Genomic DNA, 19494 nt, shown 5'->3' with positions numbered 1-19494 from the left:
CTTTTTACACAAATGTATTTGTTGTTGTTACTGTTTTTGGAAATAGGAAATCACAATTTATTGAACAATTTAATATTTTAAAACGACAAAAGGTTTGCAAATTCATAAAATGGCCAAGATTCTGTAATTTTTCCATACATAGGTACACCCTTCATATCGCAGAGCATAAAAGCACTAGGTACTGGGGGCCGGCCCGGTGGCTCCTACGGTTGGAGCTCCGTGCTCCTAACTCCGAAGGCTGACAGTTCGATTCCCACATGGGCCAGTGGGCTCTCAACCAAAAGGTTGCCAGTTCAACTCTTTGAGTCCTGCAAGGGATGGTGGGCAGCGCCCCCTGCAACTAGCAAAGGCAACTGGACCTGCTGAGCTGCGCCCTCCACAACTAAGACTGAAAGGACAACTTGACTTGGAAAAAAGTCCTGGAAGTACACACTATTCCCCCAATAAAGTCCTGTTCCCCTTCCCCAATAAAAAAAATAAAAAATAAAAAAAGCCACTAGGTACTGAAACAGAAATAACCCAGTTCCAATTCTTAACCGGGATAGCAATTATACAGATAGTTTTTATGGCTGTTTCTTAAGTTGTACATATATTTTCTGTATGCATGTTATATCTCACACAAAAAGACATTTTTGAAGCAAAAAGCTTACAAGTTGAAATTCTTTTGAACACAATAAGAATAAACTGAAATAAAGTATTAAGGCAATTCATTCTTATGGATGCACAATAAGCAACCTGAGAGACACTTAGCTTTGAGAAAAATCAGCAAACTTTCCACTTGAGAAAGTTTCAAATTATTAGTTGAATTTTCAATTTACCTGAGCAGAATCAATAAAGGTCCCACAGAAAAATGGGTATAGAATTATTTAATCCATCTTAGCTAGAATATGAATGGGGCAAAACTGCCATATACTATAAAATGTAACCGAAAACTTGATTCAGACACCACTTGAGGCAATTAAGCAGGTAAATGAAGAAGAAACACACACACATGATACACAGGAACTTACCAAGACAGTTGCAGGTTGGCAATTCAGAATCTTTTGTTGTGGACACCAGGTTTTTTGTAGGATTAGTAAAGAAGTTCATGGCATAATCATTAAAACTTTTGTGTGCATTGTCTACTGGGAAAAATTCTGATGCTCCAACATTAGATAAACAGCTGTCCTCTTCACTTTTGGTAGAAACCATTGTAATTCCACCTGAACATACAACGTCTACATTCCTAAGAATTTGTGCTGGGTCTGGTAAGGGGGTCTCAGGAGAGATCCCAGGCAATGTTGGCAGTCGCTGATGCATGAGTTGGTCTTTAACATCCTGCTGGAACTGTGTTTGGTCATCGTCAGCCATCACATTAGCACACTGGTTAGTTGGAGAGGAGGGTTGGAGCAAAGCATGAGCTTTCTGATTGACATTCACTGTTGGCTGTACCTGAGAATTATAAACTTTTCCTGTAAACGCCTGCCCATTGGATTCTGTTTTTAACTGCGATATGGGGAGAGAATCCAACGGGTCAACCTTCATCACTTTTTCCTGTGCTAATTCAGGATAATATCGCTCAAATTTTATCTGAGTGAGTGGAGGAAATAGTTTCTTATGTTCTAATGCTGAACTTGTTTGAATCAGTGGTTTCCATACTTTGGTTATGGGAGGAATTTTCCCCAACAGAATAGGAAAATCATGAGGACCAAATTGACCAAATCTTTGAAATTTAGATGCTATCCAAATGTCATGTAACTTACTATATTCATATGACAACTGTTCCTGCTTTTTCTGGTCATTTTCTTGACAACTTATGACTGCAGGCTTCTTTTTCCGCCGATCTCTTGATGGGGTAGATTTTGTCTTCTTCTGGGTTGCATTCTTTTGCTTTGTTAATGATGAGCCATGATTATTTTGTACACTGGAAGGGGGTTTCTGTTGTATTGTGCCCTTCTCCTGACTGTACTTTTGCTGCATGTTATGTGCAACAAGGTTTGTTGGTGTACTTTCAATGTTTTTTTCATCTGGTTTCATATAATTGAATTTAATTATTGATGCAAGTTGTGTTAACTGTGTTGCAACATCTTCCTCTATTTTACTATGAACTGTCTCTTGACATGATAGATCATCCTTAGACTCCAACTTTTTACTGCTGCCCAGTGACTGGTTACAATACCCCAATTTATTATTTGTTGGTGGCAACTGCTGCAAATTCTTGGAACAGTCAAGAGTAATTTTGCCTTGAGCAATATTTTTATTGGTGTCAATTTTAGATGAACTTGAATTTGATGTAAAAACAGATATTGAATTTTTGACTTTGGAATATTCCTGTGACTTTGTGGATACTTGGTTAGTAGCTGAGCTGTCGTGTAACTTGGAAATGATATTTTGGCCATTGAACACCACGGAGTTGCACGAACTTTGCTTTTCCAAAGATGGACAGTGATGAAGGCTTTGTGGCTCCCCTTGTAAATTTGGTTCTTGGAGGTCTTTTCTTACAGAACAGAGTATAGCTTTACAGCTATTAAGTAAACTAGCTGTTCTCTGCTCTGTTTCTTCATCCTTCTCTGACTTTGATGGTGAGGAATTTTCTGAAGGGGCTTCTGAAAGCTGAGTCAAAGCTTCTATAGCTACCACTTGCTCCAGTGTTAATCTCCTATCTCTCATTAAAGATAGAAGACTTGGTTGAACTAGAGATCCATCTTTTGGTTCTTTACTTGGTATGTTTTCTAGAGATTTTGGTTGATCACTTTCATTGGGTGTACTAGTTTGATTATTTAAGTTTAAGTTGGCAGGATCTGGAAAAGACTTGCAGTTAAAGCCAGGCTTCTGGAAGACTAAGACATTACTTTTCCCCTTAAGATGGTCAGAGCTTGCACTAGTAGCAATGGAGCTCATGGCATTGTTATGGTTTGCAGTGTCTTTCAGGAGTTTATACGAATTGTTTCCAAACGCCTTGCCAAATTCCTCAATGTTGAATTTTTTAAAAGACACATTTGTTTCAGTTGGTAAATAGTGTACATTTTTAATGCCGTTTCTTATAGTTGGTGCAAACAATTTTTGAGGTTCAAGGATTTCAGTAAGTAGGACTTTTTTCCTGTCATCTTCAGCATTTATCAACTTTTCAGCTTCTGTTACAATTGCCTTAACCTCTCCTTTGACATGATCAGTTAAATCTGATTTCTTGTTTTGCGTCCACTTCTCCACTTCAATTCCTGTCATACTTTCTTCATTTCTAGCTACATTTTCAAGAGGTTGTGGGTTCAATTCCGATCTTTGTTCTTCCCCATGACCACATCTACTGTATTCCATGGATTCTGACTTGGGGCCATTTACTGTTTTTTTGTCAAAATCTGCCTGTAAAATAAACATAGCAAATATCTTCAGCTTTAGGAGATAGGGCAAATAATTTTCTAATATAGTTATCAATATACACTCCCAATGGTGATTATGAGAGCTCCAATTGTCCTACATTCTTATTAACAAGTAGTATTTTCTCTCTTTTCACTTTAGTCTTTCTGGTGAGTGGGTAATGATATAAAACCATTACCTTTTAAAAAAATTTTTTGAGATGAAACTTCCATAGAATAAAATTCAATGTTATCATTTAAAATTATACAGTTCAGTGGTTTTTAGTATATTCACAAGGTTGTACAAAAATCACCTCTGTATACCAGAACATTTTCATCATTCTAAGAGAAACCTTGTACCCATCAAGCAATAACTGTCTACTTCCTGCTCTTACCCTATTTTTTTTTTTTTTACCCTATTTTTTAAAAACTTGAAACAGCTCATCCAAAACGATACTATAGGAATTAGGATAGTAAGGGCATTTCCATTGATGTCAGGAGCAAATAAGAAGATAACCTCTATATTATTAATATAAACATAAAAAATGAGGAGACTTCTGGTTGAATGAAGATGATACAACTTTACTTAAAAAAATGAATCAGGGCCGGCCCGGTGGCTCAGGCGGTTAGAGCTCCGTGCTCCTAACTCCGAAGGCTGCTGGTTCGATTCCCACATGGGCCAGTGGGCTCTCAACCACAAGGTTGCCAGTTCAACTCCTCGAGTCCCACAAGGGATGGTGGGCAGCGCCCCCTGCAACTAAAATTGAACACGGCACCTTGAGCTGAGCTGCCACTGAGCTCCCAGATGGCTCAGTTGGTTGGAGCTTGTCCTCTCAACCACAAGGTTGCCGGTTCGACTCCCGCAAGGGATGGTGGGCTGTGCCCCCTGCAACTAGCAACGGCAACTGGACCTGGAGCTGAGCTGCGCCCTCCACAACTAAGACTGAAAGAACAACAACTTGAAGCTGAACAGAACCCTCCACAACTAAGATTGAAAGGACAACAATTTGACCATTGTTCCCCAATAAAGTCCTGTTCCCCTTCCCCAATAAAATCTTAAAAAAAAAAAAAAAGAAAAAAAAAATGAATCAGAGTTCAGAAGGGTGATAATTACATTCAGAATATAAAATATGTAAGCATTACTAAATTATATAATCAAATATTAAACAGTATTAGTAGAAACAAACAAGTTTCTTGATCAGGTTACAGGTTACGTAAGTTATGTTCAGATTGTCAAAATTCATCAAAATATACAATTATGACACATAGATTTTCTGTATGTCTATTACATTTCAATGTTGTTACTTTAAAAAAATAAACCTCAAATGGCCAACTTTAAAAAACATTCAACAATGGTATAAAAATATTTTTATTATTAAAAAGGAATAATAATATTTTAACAGGCAGGGTAGATAAACAAATTAACAGACTAAACTCAAGAATGTTAAATAATTTATTATTAAAATGCTGGCGTTTCTCAACAGTGGAGAAAGTCTAAATGTCTTAATAGTAACACAAGAAGGAAGTTTGATCCCTAGCTCATAACATGTAGCAAAAATTCCAGATATACTAATAATTTAAATATAAAAAAAGATGTAACAATAAGAAAATTTAGAAAGTAGGAAAAAAATCTCCCAAAGCAAAAGTGAAAAGTAAGAAGCCATAAAGGAAAAAATAGACTTTTTTGACTACATATAATATTAACAATTTTATTTTCTTCTACTTTTGTCCCACTCAATCAAGTCTCCAATATTAATAATTAAAAATGCAAAGACACTACAATATAATGCTTTTCAAATTGCTGATCAAAGGGGAGTGGGGGATGGGAGATGAGGGTAAGGGGGATCAAATATATGGTGGTGGAAGGAGAACTGACTCTGGGTGGGGAACACACAATGGGATTTATAGATGATGTAATACAGAATTGTACACCTGAAATCTATGTAATTTTACTAACAATTGTCACCCCAATAAATTAAAAAAAAAAATTGCTGATCATAATCCATGAGTCCCAATACCAATTTAATGCTTTGTGACAAGTGTTTTTTTAAGGAATAGTAAAGAAAAATATAAGTACACTACATTTAATAAAGACAATTACCATGTAAATCTTTCATGTGTTTGGATGTGTCTGTGCACTGAATCAAGATGTAAAATGTATTCCCTGATATATACAGGTGTCAAAAAACGTAGGAGAAATATTGCCATAAAAAATTCAAAAGTCAATTGATACACTGGGAAAATACTCACAATACATGTAAAGGGTTACTAATATACATATACATATATATATATGAAATTTAAGTCAGGTTTATTAGATTATAATTTATATATAATAAAATCATCCTTTTTGGGGGAACAGTTCTATAATTTTTAACAAATACAACCACTAGCATAATCAAGATAGTGAAAATTTGCACCACCCTAAAAGGTTCTCACATGCTCCTTCATAGTCAATTTAAGAATTATTATTCTTAATGTTAAAAAGCTCCCAGCAAATTAATAAGGAAAGGAAAATGACTCAATAGAATAGTGAATAAAGAATGGGAATATGCAATTCACTTAAGTGGAAATCCAAAAGATCAAAGACATTTGACTTTACTAGAAGACAAGCAAATGAAACTAAATGTAACTTTCTCATCCATTTAAATGGCAAAAATAAAAAAGCATATTACAATGCAACATAGCATTTATACTGGAGAAAGTATGCGCAAACTTTTCATATATTCATATTGTGAAATAATGTGCAGCCATTACTCTATGCATCAATGTACTAATTGCACAGCAAGATATCCATAATATATCAGCCTGAATAAACAAGCCACAAATGTGGTGTTATCATCCCTTTTCATTTAAAACACAAAAACATTTGTATAGCACAGACAAAAAGCTGGTAGAATAAACATAAATGTTAACAGCGGTTAGCACTAGGAAAGAGAAGTGAGGAAATGTGAAGTCTGTTTTTGTTTCTTACTTGATGCATTTAACTTTATAAATATGACTATTGAAATATACTAGGACTTCAGTGTGTACATTCCTCTACAGAGAAGATATTGAGGTCATTTTAAGATTTATGACCCAACATTCCCTGGCTGCAGACTATACTACAAAGTGACAATACTCAAAACAGCATGGTATTGGCAGAAAAGCAGACATACACAACAATGAAAAAGAACTGAGAGCCCAGAAACAAATCCACACAAATATGGGCAACTAATTTTCAACAAAGAGCCAAAAACATACAATGCAGAAAAGAAAGCTTCTTCAACAAATGGTGCGGGGAAAATTGGAAAGCCACATGCAAAAGAATGGAACTAGACTGCTATTTTGTCACCATATACAGAAATTAACTCAAAATAGATCAAAGACTTAAATATAAGACCTGAAACAATGAAATACATAGAAGAAAACATAGATACTAAACTTATGGACTATGGTCTCAAAGAGGATTTTATGAATTGGACCCCAATGGCAGGAAAAAAGTAAAAATTAGTGAATGGGACTGTATCAAACTAAAAAGCTTCTGAACAGCAAAAGAAACCATCAACAAAACAAAGAGGCAACCAACTGAATGGCAGAAGATATTTACAAACACCTCCCATAACAGATTAATATGCAAAATACATAAAGAAAGTTATTCAACTCAATAACAACAACAAAAAACCCCAAAAATAATCCAATTAAAAGATGGGCAGAATAAACACTTTTCCCAGACATAAAAATGGTCAACACATACATGAAAATATGCTCAACTTCACTAGCTATAAAGGAAACGCAAATCAAAACCACAATGATACCACCTCACACCTATAAGAATGGCTGTGACCAATAAGACAAGAAGTAATAAGTGTTGAAGAGGATGTAGAGAAAAAGGAAGCCTCATGCACTGCTGATAGCAATGCAAATTGGTTGTCAATATAGAAAACAGTATGTAGGTTCCTCAAAAAATTAAGAGAGCTACCCTATAACCCAGCAATCCTTCTTCTGGGTTTATACCCCCCAAAATTGAAAACATTTATTCATAAAGATATATGTATCCCTATGTTAATTACAGCATTATCCATGGTAGCCAAGATATGGAAACCACCCAATTGTCCTTTGATGAATGATTAGATAAAAATGTGGTACAAATACACAATAGAATATTACTCAGCCATAGGTAGAGATGAAATACTGCCATTTGCAACAACATGGATGGATCTTGCGAGCATCATACTAAGCGAAATAAGTCAGACAGAAAAGGACAAGAATTTATTGATTTCACTCATATGTGAGGCTATAAAACAGAAAGCAACAGAAGAACAAAACAAATCCAATAAAATTATTGACACGGACAACAATATGGTGGTTATCAGAGAAGAAAAGAGGGTAAGGCGAGGTTGAAGAGTTAGGTAAAGGGGGTCAAATATATGGTGACAGAAGGAGACTAAACTTTGAGTGATGAGCACATAATACAATATACAGGTGAGATATTATAGTATTACACACTTGAAATTTATGTAATCTTACTAACCAATATCACACCAATAAATTTAATAAAAAAAAGATTTATGTGCCCCAAAGCATTAGATGTTCTCATTAATTATTGAGCTTAATTAAAAGTAACTGACCTTTATTATTTAGTTACATCTCATAGGACTTTTTAAAAACAGTGGTATCACAAGTCCATAATTACACAAAAATATGTTCTATACACTGACAACTACTAAACCTAGAATTTAAGAACAATTTAACAGATCACATTTCAGTGCAGGATAATAAGATTTTCTGTTCTGTATCCTCAGAAATCACCCCTGAACTCTTACAAAAACATTCTATTAAATGTAATAGTGTGTGTGTCTGTGTCTGTGTGTGCACGCACACATCCTAAGGAAACGGTTATTCTTATTCTTGCTACTCATTATGAAACTGAGTGTTTCACAGTGAAACTTGCTATTCATAGTGAAACTGAGTGGCCAGAACAAACAGATTTGCCACTACTGGAGGGAAAAAAAATCCAGTTCAAGCCATATTAAAAGTGAATCGACAACACAAACGATTTGTACGGTGTGTGAAGTGTATCTAATAAAGACGTTACAAAAAAACAACCAGTCAATCAGCATGGATGAGTGAAAAAGCAATTTTAAAAATATGTAACATCATCTTATTTAAAAACACACCTACAGGGGGTGGATGGTTAGCTCAGTTGGTTAGAGCGTGGTGCTAGTAACACCAAGGCTGCCGGTTCAATCCCCACATGGACCACTGTGAGCTGTGCCCTCCTTAAAAAAATAACAAACAAAAAAACACGTTTATACATTATGTAGATTTTTTTTTTTAATTTACACTTGCATCATGCAGGAATGTTTTTTTGTTTGTTATTTGTTTTTAAGTAGAAGTGTTGAAAGGAAACCAATCTAACTGCTGTTACTGGTTAATCTTGAACTTTAAAATGGGGAATGGAAGAGGGCAATCCTGAAGAATTACAACCCCTAGGAGATGTTACCCAGAACTTTTGTTTCCTTCCTACAACGGTCCATATAGATTGTGATGGCGTTTACATGAGCTGACACAGTGGATCGTTAGCCCAGTGGATTGGTGATCACTAAGAGAGCACTAACAATTCAATGCATGTTAGCTATATTATAATACACTCATTTCATCCTCACTACAACCCCGAGGCAAACACTGTCAAAACCTGCTCAACTTTAAGAGAGATTAATTAAAATGAAACTAAGATCATAGTTTTCACTTATCAGAATACCAAACATCAACAAGTTTAACCACACAGGCCCTTAGGGAAGCTGTGGGGGTTACAGTCTAATATAATGCTGGTTGCAGTGAAAAATGGTGCATCCCCTATGGAGAGCAATCTGGCAATAATTATTAAAATTATGAATGTAACATCCTTTGATACAGCAATTTCACTTGTGGGAATTTATCCTAGTTATAACTATACACGATTACATATGTTTTGACAGCTTTGTATGTTTTAATAAACAACTGAAAATATTCAAATGTCCATCTGTAGCAGACTAATTCAGTTGTAGTACAGCTATGTAATACCTTGCAGGTGAGAAAGAATGGGGAAAAAAAATGCATTGCTAATGTCCAGGACATACTGTATTAAAAAAAAGGATAAAAAGCCTGTATATGGACTGTTTCTTTTTGTATAAAAAGTACAGGGAAGTAATAATATACATTCATATTTGTATAAATATATGAGTATATTCATATTTATATAAAAATATATATTCATATTCGTATAAATAAACTTTAGGAGCAATACTTAACCATGAGAAAAACAGAAGTGGCTTGGGCACTATTTGACCACATCTGATTAAATATTATTTTGATTTTTAACATATTTCATTTGAAATTAAACCAAAATTGACAAAGCTCTCTAGAAATAGAAATATTTCTAGGGTATATTAAGAGAGAAAAAACTAAATGCAGAATAGTTTGTGTAGTACCAAATTACAAATTAGAGCATAATAAGAAGGGGTGCAGAGTATATACACATTTGCTAGTAATTGTTTAAAATATTTCAGGAAGGCTATGCACACCTTTCAACATTTGTCTTACAGATACTGTACTCAGTGGCATGCCGGTAAATGTTTAAAATCAGCTTGGAAAGTTGGGGGGAGGAAGCCCTATTTTGTAGTGTTGGCCAATCTCTGTGGTATAAATATGCCCACCTGGGTGGATTGTAATCTATCAATGTGATCACCCCAGCAAGAGTTGGGAAGTAATGTGCACGGTCGGCGAGCCCCAGGGAGCTGACTCCATCACTCTGATGAGTGCACTAATCCAAACTACTACTCAAAATAGGCTCCACTAGCTACATTATGATTTTTCTTAAATGAAAACTTTCTTGGCCTTTAATCTGTTTAGATATAGTGTAGGCCAAAACCTCCATCTTGAATCTCAAAATATTTAACACCCAGTATCTCTAAAAAGAAACTAATTCTGTGAAGGAAGTGAAATGTTTTGACTTGAAATGGTGGCTGTTTTACCCCAAGTTCCACGTGTGCGCTGGGAACACCAAACTCATACCACCTGCCCCCGTGTCTCTTTTCCTCTTCTTCTGTCCCCCCACCATCTCCATCTTCTTCCCACACCCATTCTTTACTGGCCCAAAAGAGCCCAAGGATACAGTTTAAAAGACAGTAAGTAATTCCAGTTCATCTGGTTCTCTGCCTTTCCCTCTATGCCCATCCCAAGATTTGTAAGTTGTTTTTACCCCCTCCTACTCACTCCAAACCAACAGGAATGTTAAACATCTTGAATCATATCTGGGTCCAATAGTTCCCAAGCCCCCTCCATTTTCTCATTTCTCTACGTCCTTATCATTGTGATACTCTTAGGCCCACGCTTGAAGGAGCTGCAATGTCATTGAGCAAAGAGGTATTTTATTCTAAAATAACTTTGCCCTTTGGACAGAATCTGATTGTAGCCCCTCCCAACACACCCTCACATTCCATACATGCAGTATTTCCTGTATCAAGAAACAGGTGCTCAGATCACAAGAAACACTAAAGCCTTTCAAAGCCTGTTCAGAGACATTGTCCAACAAGACTATGAGCTTTATTACAGATAGACAGACCAGTGTTTCTCAACCTGCTTTCTTTCCCCCACCCCCACTTCCCACCCCAGGAGTCTTTTAAAACTTTTTTTTTATCCCTAATAGCTTTCCTCATGAAATTTTAATACCACAGATATAGTATCTGTGGTATTATAGTATCTGTGGTACACTATACAGATATAGGATCAGTATAGTATCTGTTTATGTACTGTGCCCCATTGTAATATCTAAGATTTTTTTACACGCCCCCCTGAACCAATTTTCACCCACTTTGAGGATAATGCAATTTCAAAAACTAACCCGCAGAGCACAGGGAGCAGCCCACAGAGTATTTATGCCTAACCAGAAGTGACACCCTCAGGATCTAGATTCTCAACCTGAAAATTGAATGTTTAGGGAAAAAATTCAGGGAGAACCACTGGTGCCTCCATTAATGTTGGCTTTGAGATGACACAATCATGCCCAATACTCTATGTAACCCCCACCCCACCCCCAATTCGTTATTAAGAAGCACGGAAGGAAAGCTCTGCTTTGCAACCAACCTCTGTATAATGTTCATTGCCACAACTACTTGCTAACAAAACCAACTTTAAATCAAAAGGAAAGATGAACCAGCTACTCACCAAAAATTCACTCAAAGAGATTCGAACATTTAACACACATACACACACAAAATTCTTCCCTCAAAGGGGACCTACAAAACAGCTACCTAGAGCAGTGACATTGTGTCCTCCAGAATTCCAGCCATTAAGTTCTCTTCTTCCCTTTTTTAGGCTTAAAAAGAAGACAACTAGCCTACCATTCTTTGAGCTTTGCCTCTCATCTCTGTTTCTTCAGGTTTTTTTTACAGTCAACTGGTAATTGGTTCAAAGGCCACAGAAAGGCAGGACTGGGTTGGCCTGAAAGGAAGAAGTGGCTGTCTAAGGGACTGGGTCACACTACTCATTGCCACCTTCCCTACCTTGGTACCATAAGACCTCATGGCTTCCTCACGCTGGATAAGAGCCATGGCAGAGATTTCAGAAGTTTCCCACTTCTCCGCACCAGATCCAGACTTCTAATTTTTAAACTTCCATCCTGAGCAAAAACTCCACCCTCATTTGGCCACAGGGTCACAGATTCCAAAGTAAATCCTTTAATTTAGGGGAGGGGCAAAGACAAAGAGGACACAAGTTACTAGAGGGAGGGACCACTTCTAATTCACCACAAAACAGGTCAATTGAAGATTGGCTCCAAATCCGTAGAAAATATGACTGACCTAAGAGTAACACCTCTCTAGTCACGGATGTCCTTGAGTCTGGACCTCTTCCTCTGAAGTTATGAACCAGTACAAAGTATTCCCAGTCAAAAAAATAAAAACCTTTCAGAGCCCAAATCTGCCTCAAGCTATCATCCTATCAAATTCCCCCCTTACTCAAATATTTTAAATGGCTCCTAGCAAGGTTATAAGTGAGTTCTCAATTGCCAAATCCAATCATGCCTTAAACACTAGCTACTTAACCTGCTCTTTTGTACACCCTCAAGAAGGTTTTCAACTGAATTTTTATAATCTACCTCTCCTCTGGAACTTCATTCTCACGTGTCATCATCTCTCTCCCTTGACTGTAGGTGTGCCCCCAAGCCTATTCCTTAGAAGATTCTAAAGTGAAACCCACGGCTTTTTCATGGACTATCCCGTCCATGCTTAAAATTAATAACCAAATCTAGTGTTCCGTGTAGAATTCTATTTTTTGTGTACCTTAATTGTTTCACGTTGTTTTTTAAAATGTGGAACCAGACAAACTGGCTACTCTCCTAGCTCCATCACTTTCCAACCATATGGCCTAGAACAAGTCCTTCCTCTGTGAAGTCTCTGAGTCAGTTTCCTTAAGATAAATCAGGACTAGTAATAGCACTTATTAACAGGTTTACAAGGAGGATTAAATGAACCATGGATTACATATATTGTTGGACTTTAATTTGTGTGGAAATGAACCAACTATTTAAGGGGAAAATACATATTGGGTAGTTCTTCCTTTTCTACATGTCTTTCAACATGTAACAAAAATGTAATAATTCCAGGCTTAAATCCACAATTAAAAGAACATTTACTAATAGCTATTATTTATGTATTGAGCATTTACTACTTGCCAGGCATCATTATGACCACTTTATAGGAAGTACCTCATTTGCTTTTCTTACTGAGATTAGTTGTATTAATATCTCCATTTTTTTATAAGGTTTTAGAAAGGTTAAGTAACTAGTCAAGGTCAAATAAATACTCTCAGAGCTAGGACTCAAACCAGAGGACTAACAAGATTGTATAATAGTGTTTAACTCTAAGGCACTGTTCTACAAGTAATAATGTCTGCAGCTAGTACTAACATTTACAACAAAGTCCATTAGTTACTAATATTTACTAATGTTTATGGAACTAAGATTATCAAAGGTGTGTAGAACTTAAAAGAACAACACAATTCCTATGGTAGTTTCTTTCCTCAGATTGTGAGAATTGTCTTTGTGAACCCACTTGCCTGCTTTCACTGATCTGTCTGAGTTGTAGCTGCACAGTGTTGCTATTCAAAATGTTTTTACCTCATGTCCAAATTCAGTATATGTGATACAGGCCAAAGAAAAGAGCTTCTCACTATAGAAATTAAGTTTTCTTTTCCCTAGTGTTTCGCCTCTGTAGCTCCTGGTTATAATCCTTTTTCAGATCAGTTTCTTAATCATAAATAATAGATTGTTTTTAACCTGAATCATAGACATCTCCTACCCCCTGCTTTAGGTAATTATCCTAAAGCTTGTGATTAATGTCTGTTGACTAGTCATTTTATTGCAGCGATTCTTTCCAGGCTTACCTCCCGGGTGAACAATAACTGAATGACCAATTAAACCAGAAGAAAAGGCCACAGGCTCCATGAAGCTAAACAAATTTTTCATTACGCAGTCACCCTGTGTCAATGGCTTGGAAACCTGCTTCTTGGGCCAACACTTTTAATTCTATTAACTAAAATCTATCTCCCCTCACTTAGGGGCCATTGGGATACAAGTGATGCCCCACCATAATTTCCAGTACTTCCTGACCAAAGAAGCCAACCTGGTCCTCCAGGTGGATCTCAAGACCCCTTCCCCTCATCCAAGATCAGACAGGGCAAGAGTCTCGTGAATCCCCAATAGGTATGGACAATGGCCACATTCAGCAGGAAGCAAATACAGAAGAGGAGATCTCCTATTCCTCAACTTCCCACAGAGACTTATGGGGATCACATCTCTCAAGGGGGACATAACACAGGCAGTTAGAGACAGGAATTGGGTCTCCAAGACACCTGGATACATCAGGTAACATTCCTGCACGTCCAACATAGTCTATGGGAAATGACTGCCCAAAAGACCTCCACTCTCTGCCCAAACTTGCCCATATTTACCATAACCAATAACCCTGATCAGTCACAGGTATCAATCAAGCAGCCCCACAATTAGAGAGGAGTAGCCCATTCTAGGAAAGGAAATAAAAAGTCCAAGTCCTCACCAGTCAGCACCTTTTGAGCCACTCTTCTGTGCTTGGATCCCCTCCTATCTCTTTGGAGTGTATTTTGCTTCTAATAAACTGCTCTTTCACCACTATATTTCTGTGTCTCACTCAATTCTTTGCTTGAGCTCCAAAGAACCCGGATACCAAGCCAAGGGCCTGCTCTCTGGTAGCATATGCGTACTGGGTCCACACAGTTATGAAGTACTGGGTGAACTTAGAACCCGACTTAGAATCCAGCTTTTGAGGACATGCTCAGAGGTCACTGTCTATTTCACCTCTAAATATCTCTTGGACTAAAAACGTTCCTTATTTCTGGATTGCCATAATATGTTTTACCTTTTACCTAACCTTTTCCTTAAAATTTTCACTTTCATAGAATTAGGGGTCTAAGATTCAGTGAAAACGTATTGGTATTAAATAATACCCCAATAAGACCTGCCACATTAATACAAAACAATTAAAAGAACAAATTGCAGATTATCTAATTCAATCAGAGAAGATTCAATCACACTAGTTTTACAAATGCAGTTGATATGCACTCATATTATTAAGACTCATAATAGAGGGCAGGCTCCAAATACATCTCTTTTTTTAAATATCACTTAAATACTCCTCAAGATTATGAAGTCATCCTGCCTGGAATGCTCCCTCATCATGATCAAAGATAATATTCAGGGACCTTGGCTCACCTAACTCCATTTAGAAGGTCATAGATAACTAGATAATTCACGATCTTCCAAAGGTTTGGACTTTCAGTTCTTTCCATATTGCCCATGTGGCCTTGGGTCTCTAGTCCTCCAATGTTCCACCTTGAAGAAGAAAAAAAAATGTCTATGTCTGCCTAGGCTTTCTAAGAACATAACCTCCAAAAGTACTGTGTATTCATTCATTCATTTATTTATTTATTTATTTATTTATTCAGTACTTAGCTGGTGGTGATATGCACAGAAGTATTTACACATTCCTAACAGAAAAAAAACAGGGCATTCTGGAGACAGTTTCAAGATCTGTAAATCTTCCCCTTCTAGCCCTTCCCTACAGGCTATTAACAAACTTAAGTCTTTTCTAACTTAACAAAACAGAACCCTCCAGAAATATGCATTTAGCTGCCACCCTATCCCCCTGCTCCATTTTACAAAGAATGTCCTCCAAGTAATTGTCTGCAATCACTGTCTAACGTGCACTCCTATACTCATTATAATGAGGTTTTTGCTCCCATCACTTCACTGAAACTGTCCAAAATTCACCGCTATACTCCCAATTGCCAAGTATCTTTGACACTATCGATCACTTCTTTAAGATCCTCTCTTCAATTCTCCACCCATCATTACAGTCTCTCTTGCTGGCTTCTCTGCCCACTTATAAATGATGCTGGTATCCTCTGCCTTCTCTCCAAACTCCCCATTTATCTACATACTGGCCTTCAGTCTACACCTATTTGCTGCTGACTCCCACAGCAAGAAGAGATCTTTCTCATGAAGTTCAAACTCCATTATCCAACAACTGGACATCTTCACCAGGCAATTAAAACTCAACCACATCTAAAATGTTAACTAGTTACCACTTGCCTAAGCGTCCTTTAAGCCACAAATCCACCTAATAACCCATGAGTCTTCTTAGGAGCCTCCTACAGTCAAGACCCAAATTCAGCCTCCAACTTCAGCAATCTTACTTAAAACCTCTTCCATTCATCCCTTGTTCTCTGTTCCTACTGCTTCTCCCTCAGTGCATTTGTCTTACAGGTACTTATATAGTGCCACAACATGGACTAGGCATGGTTACCAGGAGAAAAGATATCCGCTCTTAAAGAGATCACATTCTAATGGCTGTGAAAAGTAAAAAGAAATAGGTGAAATAAAATTTTAATATATTTCTGTTTAAGCCACTACATCAAAAATATTATTTCAACATGTAATAAACAATTGTCAGAGATATTTTTAAATATGAATCTATAAATTCAATGCATACTTTACACATAATACATCTCAGTTCAAGCTAAATTTTCAATGGTAAAAGTGAAATGTAGTGTTACCAAAACCAAGTTGTATTTAATTGAAAATATTTTGCTTTAACTCAGTTTTAAATTTTAAATTAATTAAAACAAAGTAAAATTATAGCCACTTTCTTATACCCAAATTTCAAGTATTAGATAATGCAGTTATTTCAAGAATTTTAAATGCAAATCTCATTGCTTTAGGCCATGTTCCACACTGCACCTGGCTAAACAACAAAGTCACCCAAGGGGTTTTAGAAAGCCAGATTCTAAACTAAATCCTGCAAGATTCCCTTAGGTCTATAAAGATTCAAATGATACAAAGAGCAGCTTGGTGAGGGAATCTGGGAACCATTAATCCCCAGAGCAAAATTCACATTTTTCAGTCCACCAGGCAGGGTCTCCAGTTCCCAGCCTTGGCCACATTTTCAGAATGTTTTGCAACAATGGTATCCCCACACCAGCTGCACCCCCAGCCCTGCTTCCCCTAGGCTATTTTAAGCAGCCAGTCTAGTCTCAAGTAGCAACATCAACATAGAATGCCTTGTGGTCATTCTACCATAACCCATCCAATTTGCCCCCAAAACACCTAGAACTAGAAGAAAGTGATCTGTAGAATCAGTATTTCTTAACAATCCCAAAGGTGGTGGAATCAAATATTTTTTTAACCCCACAGCCTTCCTCAGATAAAACTGAACACTCCTTTCTTTACTATCTCTGTACAGATATTTATCATATCAATTGATTATACTTTGTTTGCAATGCTGTCTCCTCATCCTGGACTTTAGTCTTGGTGGTTGTCCATTAGAAGAGATAGTGGTGGTTGTCCTCTAGACTCAAAATGTGTTTTATTTTGGGGACAAATGAAGAAATCTAAGTATAGCCTAGATATTACATAATATTAGGGAACTCTAATAATGGTATGATTGTGTACAATGCTCTTATTAAGAGATTTAACTTAGGCCGGCCTGGTGGTTCAGGTGGTTGGAGCGCCCTGCTCCAATGCTGAGGTCGCCGGTTCGATTTCCACATGGGTCAGTGAGCTGCACCCTCTACAGCTAAGAGTGTGAACAACAGCTCTCCGTGGAGCTGGTCTGCCGTGGGCTGCCGTGGGCTGCCGTGGGCTGCCGTGAGGAGCCGGAGGTCAGTGTGGGCTACTGTGGGCTGCTGACTGGCGGCTGACTGCCTAAGCCGGGGGAGCACAAGGCTCATGATACCAGCATGGGCCAGGGAGCTGTGTCCTACATGACTAAACTGAGAAACAATGGCTTGAACTGGAGTGGGGGCAGGCAGAATAAAAGCGGGGAGAAGAAACAAACAAGAGACCATTAAGAAAACAAAATAAATTTGCTAAAAATTATATTGCCTCACTGGAAATATTTCATAAATCATGGAAATACAGACAAGTATACCGTGTTTTCCCAAAAATAAGACCTAGCCGGACAATCAGCTCTACTGCGTCTTTTGGAGCAAAAATTAATATAAGACCCGGTAACACAACATAATATGATATAATATGATATAATATAACATAATGTAACATAATACTGGGTCTTACATTAATATAATATGCTATCATATAATACCGGGTCTTATATTAATTTTTGCTCCAAAATACGCTTTAAAGCTGATGGTCCGGCTAGGTCTTATTTTGGGGGAAACACGGTAGAATTCATCTTAAAAATGGAAATGTCTGGGGGTAAATAAATCAAGGCTGAAATTCTAAGGAAAATGTGCTGAAAATGGATTTGAAGTGGCGGTAGGCAACAAATCATAGAGCAATGTACTTGGTACTAAAACACAATTATACCAGAAAATGCAGTAACCTCCTTTATACATTCCAAGAAAAAAGTCACCTTGAGCTAAACTTATACATCATTATGTTTAGTTCTAAGATGTGAGAACCCAGCTACACGAAAGTTGTTGAATTTGTCAGGTCTGGAATTTTTAGACTATCTGCATTTAAATTCCATATACCTTACCCTTTGTCTGGGTGCCGGCTGGGTCTTACTCATCATGTGACAGGTACACCAGAAGCTAAACATGCTCTGATATAAAACCCTTATTACACAAGCTTAGTAGTTAAGTAAGTTATGAAGTGGCCATCTGTGTTTTCTGCTTAAGCTGCTGAGAGGATCTCAAGGTTACAAGAGATCTTCAAGGTCATAAAGTCCAACTACTGCTGCCAGGCATGAACTATCTCTGCATTCCCTCAGTTAAAAGTGATTTATCAAGTTTGCTTAAGTACTCAAAGCAACAAGAAACTACCTTCAAACAGTCCAGTATGCTGTACCTTCCTGCCCTTCATCCATCAGTCCTACTTTTATCCTTGGAAACTAACATGGCAAGTCTTCATCAACCCTTCAATTATCAATCAGTGATATAGATCATAGCCCACAGAATAAAGAGCTGAGTCCATACTGACATAATAAATAATTGAATGAGTGGGAGAAGAAGGACAGTGCCTCCTTACATTAGAATTCCCATTAATAGATGGAGAGAAATGGTATAAATAGAAAATGACCATTTGTTAAGCACCACATTAATAATTGTTAGAAGCAAGAATTATCTACGAATGTTAAAATTAGTGGGTAAAAACATGATGGAAAACAGGACATTTGCATATAGTATCTAAGTATCTCCACATAGTACTTGTTAATTACAAAGGAAAACAATAATTTTACAGAGAAGAATCCTGTGAACACCAAAGCCAAGTAATTAAAGTTAACTCAGATATGAGACTGATATGCTACACTGAGAAGGGCACATTGCTTCTGTGGATTCTTGCCAAAAAAGCATATCCTAAATTTTATCATGAGGGAATATAAAAAAACCCAAACTTGAGGGACATTCAACAAAATAACTGAGCAGGATTCTTCAAAAGTGCGAAAGTCGGGCGGCCGGATGGCTCAGTTGGTTAGAGCAGCAGCTCTCAACAACAAGGTTGCTGGTTCAATTCCTGCATGGGATGGTGGTCTGCACCCCCTTCAACTGAAGACTGAAAATGGCAAATGGACTTGGAGCTAAGCTGCGCCCTCCACAAGTAGACTGAAAGACTTGGAGCGGATGGGCCTTGGAGAAACACACTGTT

The 19494-nt window shown here is 37.3% G+C and overlaps 1 protein-coding gene across 6 annotated transcripts in view; it reads right to left on the bottom strand.

Annotated features, from left to right (window-relative positions):
* TET1 (tet methylcytosine dioxygenase 1) overlaps positions 1 to 19494 on the bottom strand; it is a 121874-nt gene that overhangs the window by 49922 nt on the left and 52458 nt on the right. For 5 of the 6 annotated variants that reach the window (XM_019731737.3, XM_019731738.3, XM_074339524.2 and 2 more), the window contains one exon: positions 1011 to 3339. In XM_019731737.3, coding sequence (XP_019587296.3) covers positions 1011 to 3339 — 2329 coding nt within the window. Of the gene's footprint in view, positions 1 to 1010; positions 3340 to 15099; positions 15215 to 19494 lie in introns of those variants that run through there. The other variant, XM_088792046.1, reaches the window with a different exon arrangement.

The sequence above is a fragment of the Rhinolophus sinicus genome, chromosome 15 (genome assembly GCF_057876585.1).
Source record: "Rhinolophus sinicus isolate RSI-liver-muscle chromosome 15, RSI-T2T, whole genome shotgun sequence".
In the NCBI taxonomy this organism is placed as follows: domain Eukaryota; kingdom Metazoa; phylum Chordata; class Mammalia; order Chiroptera; family Rhinolophidae; genus Rhinolophus; species Rhinolophus sinicus.
This window is presented reverse-complemented; position numbering and strand designations above follow the sequence as displayed.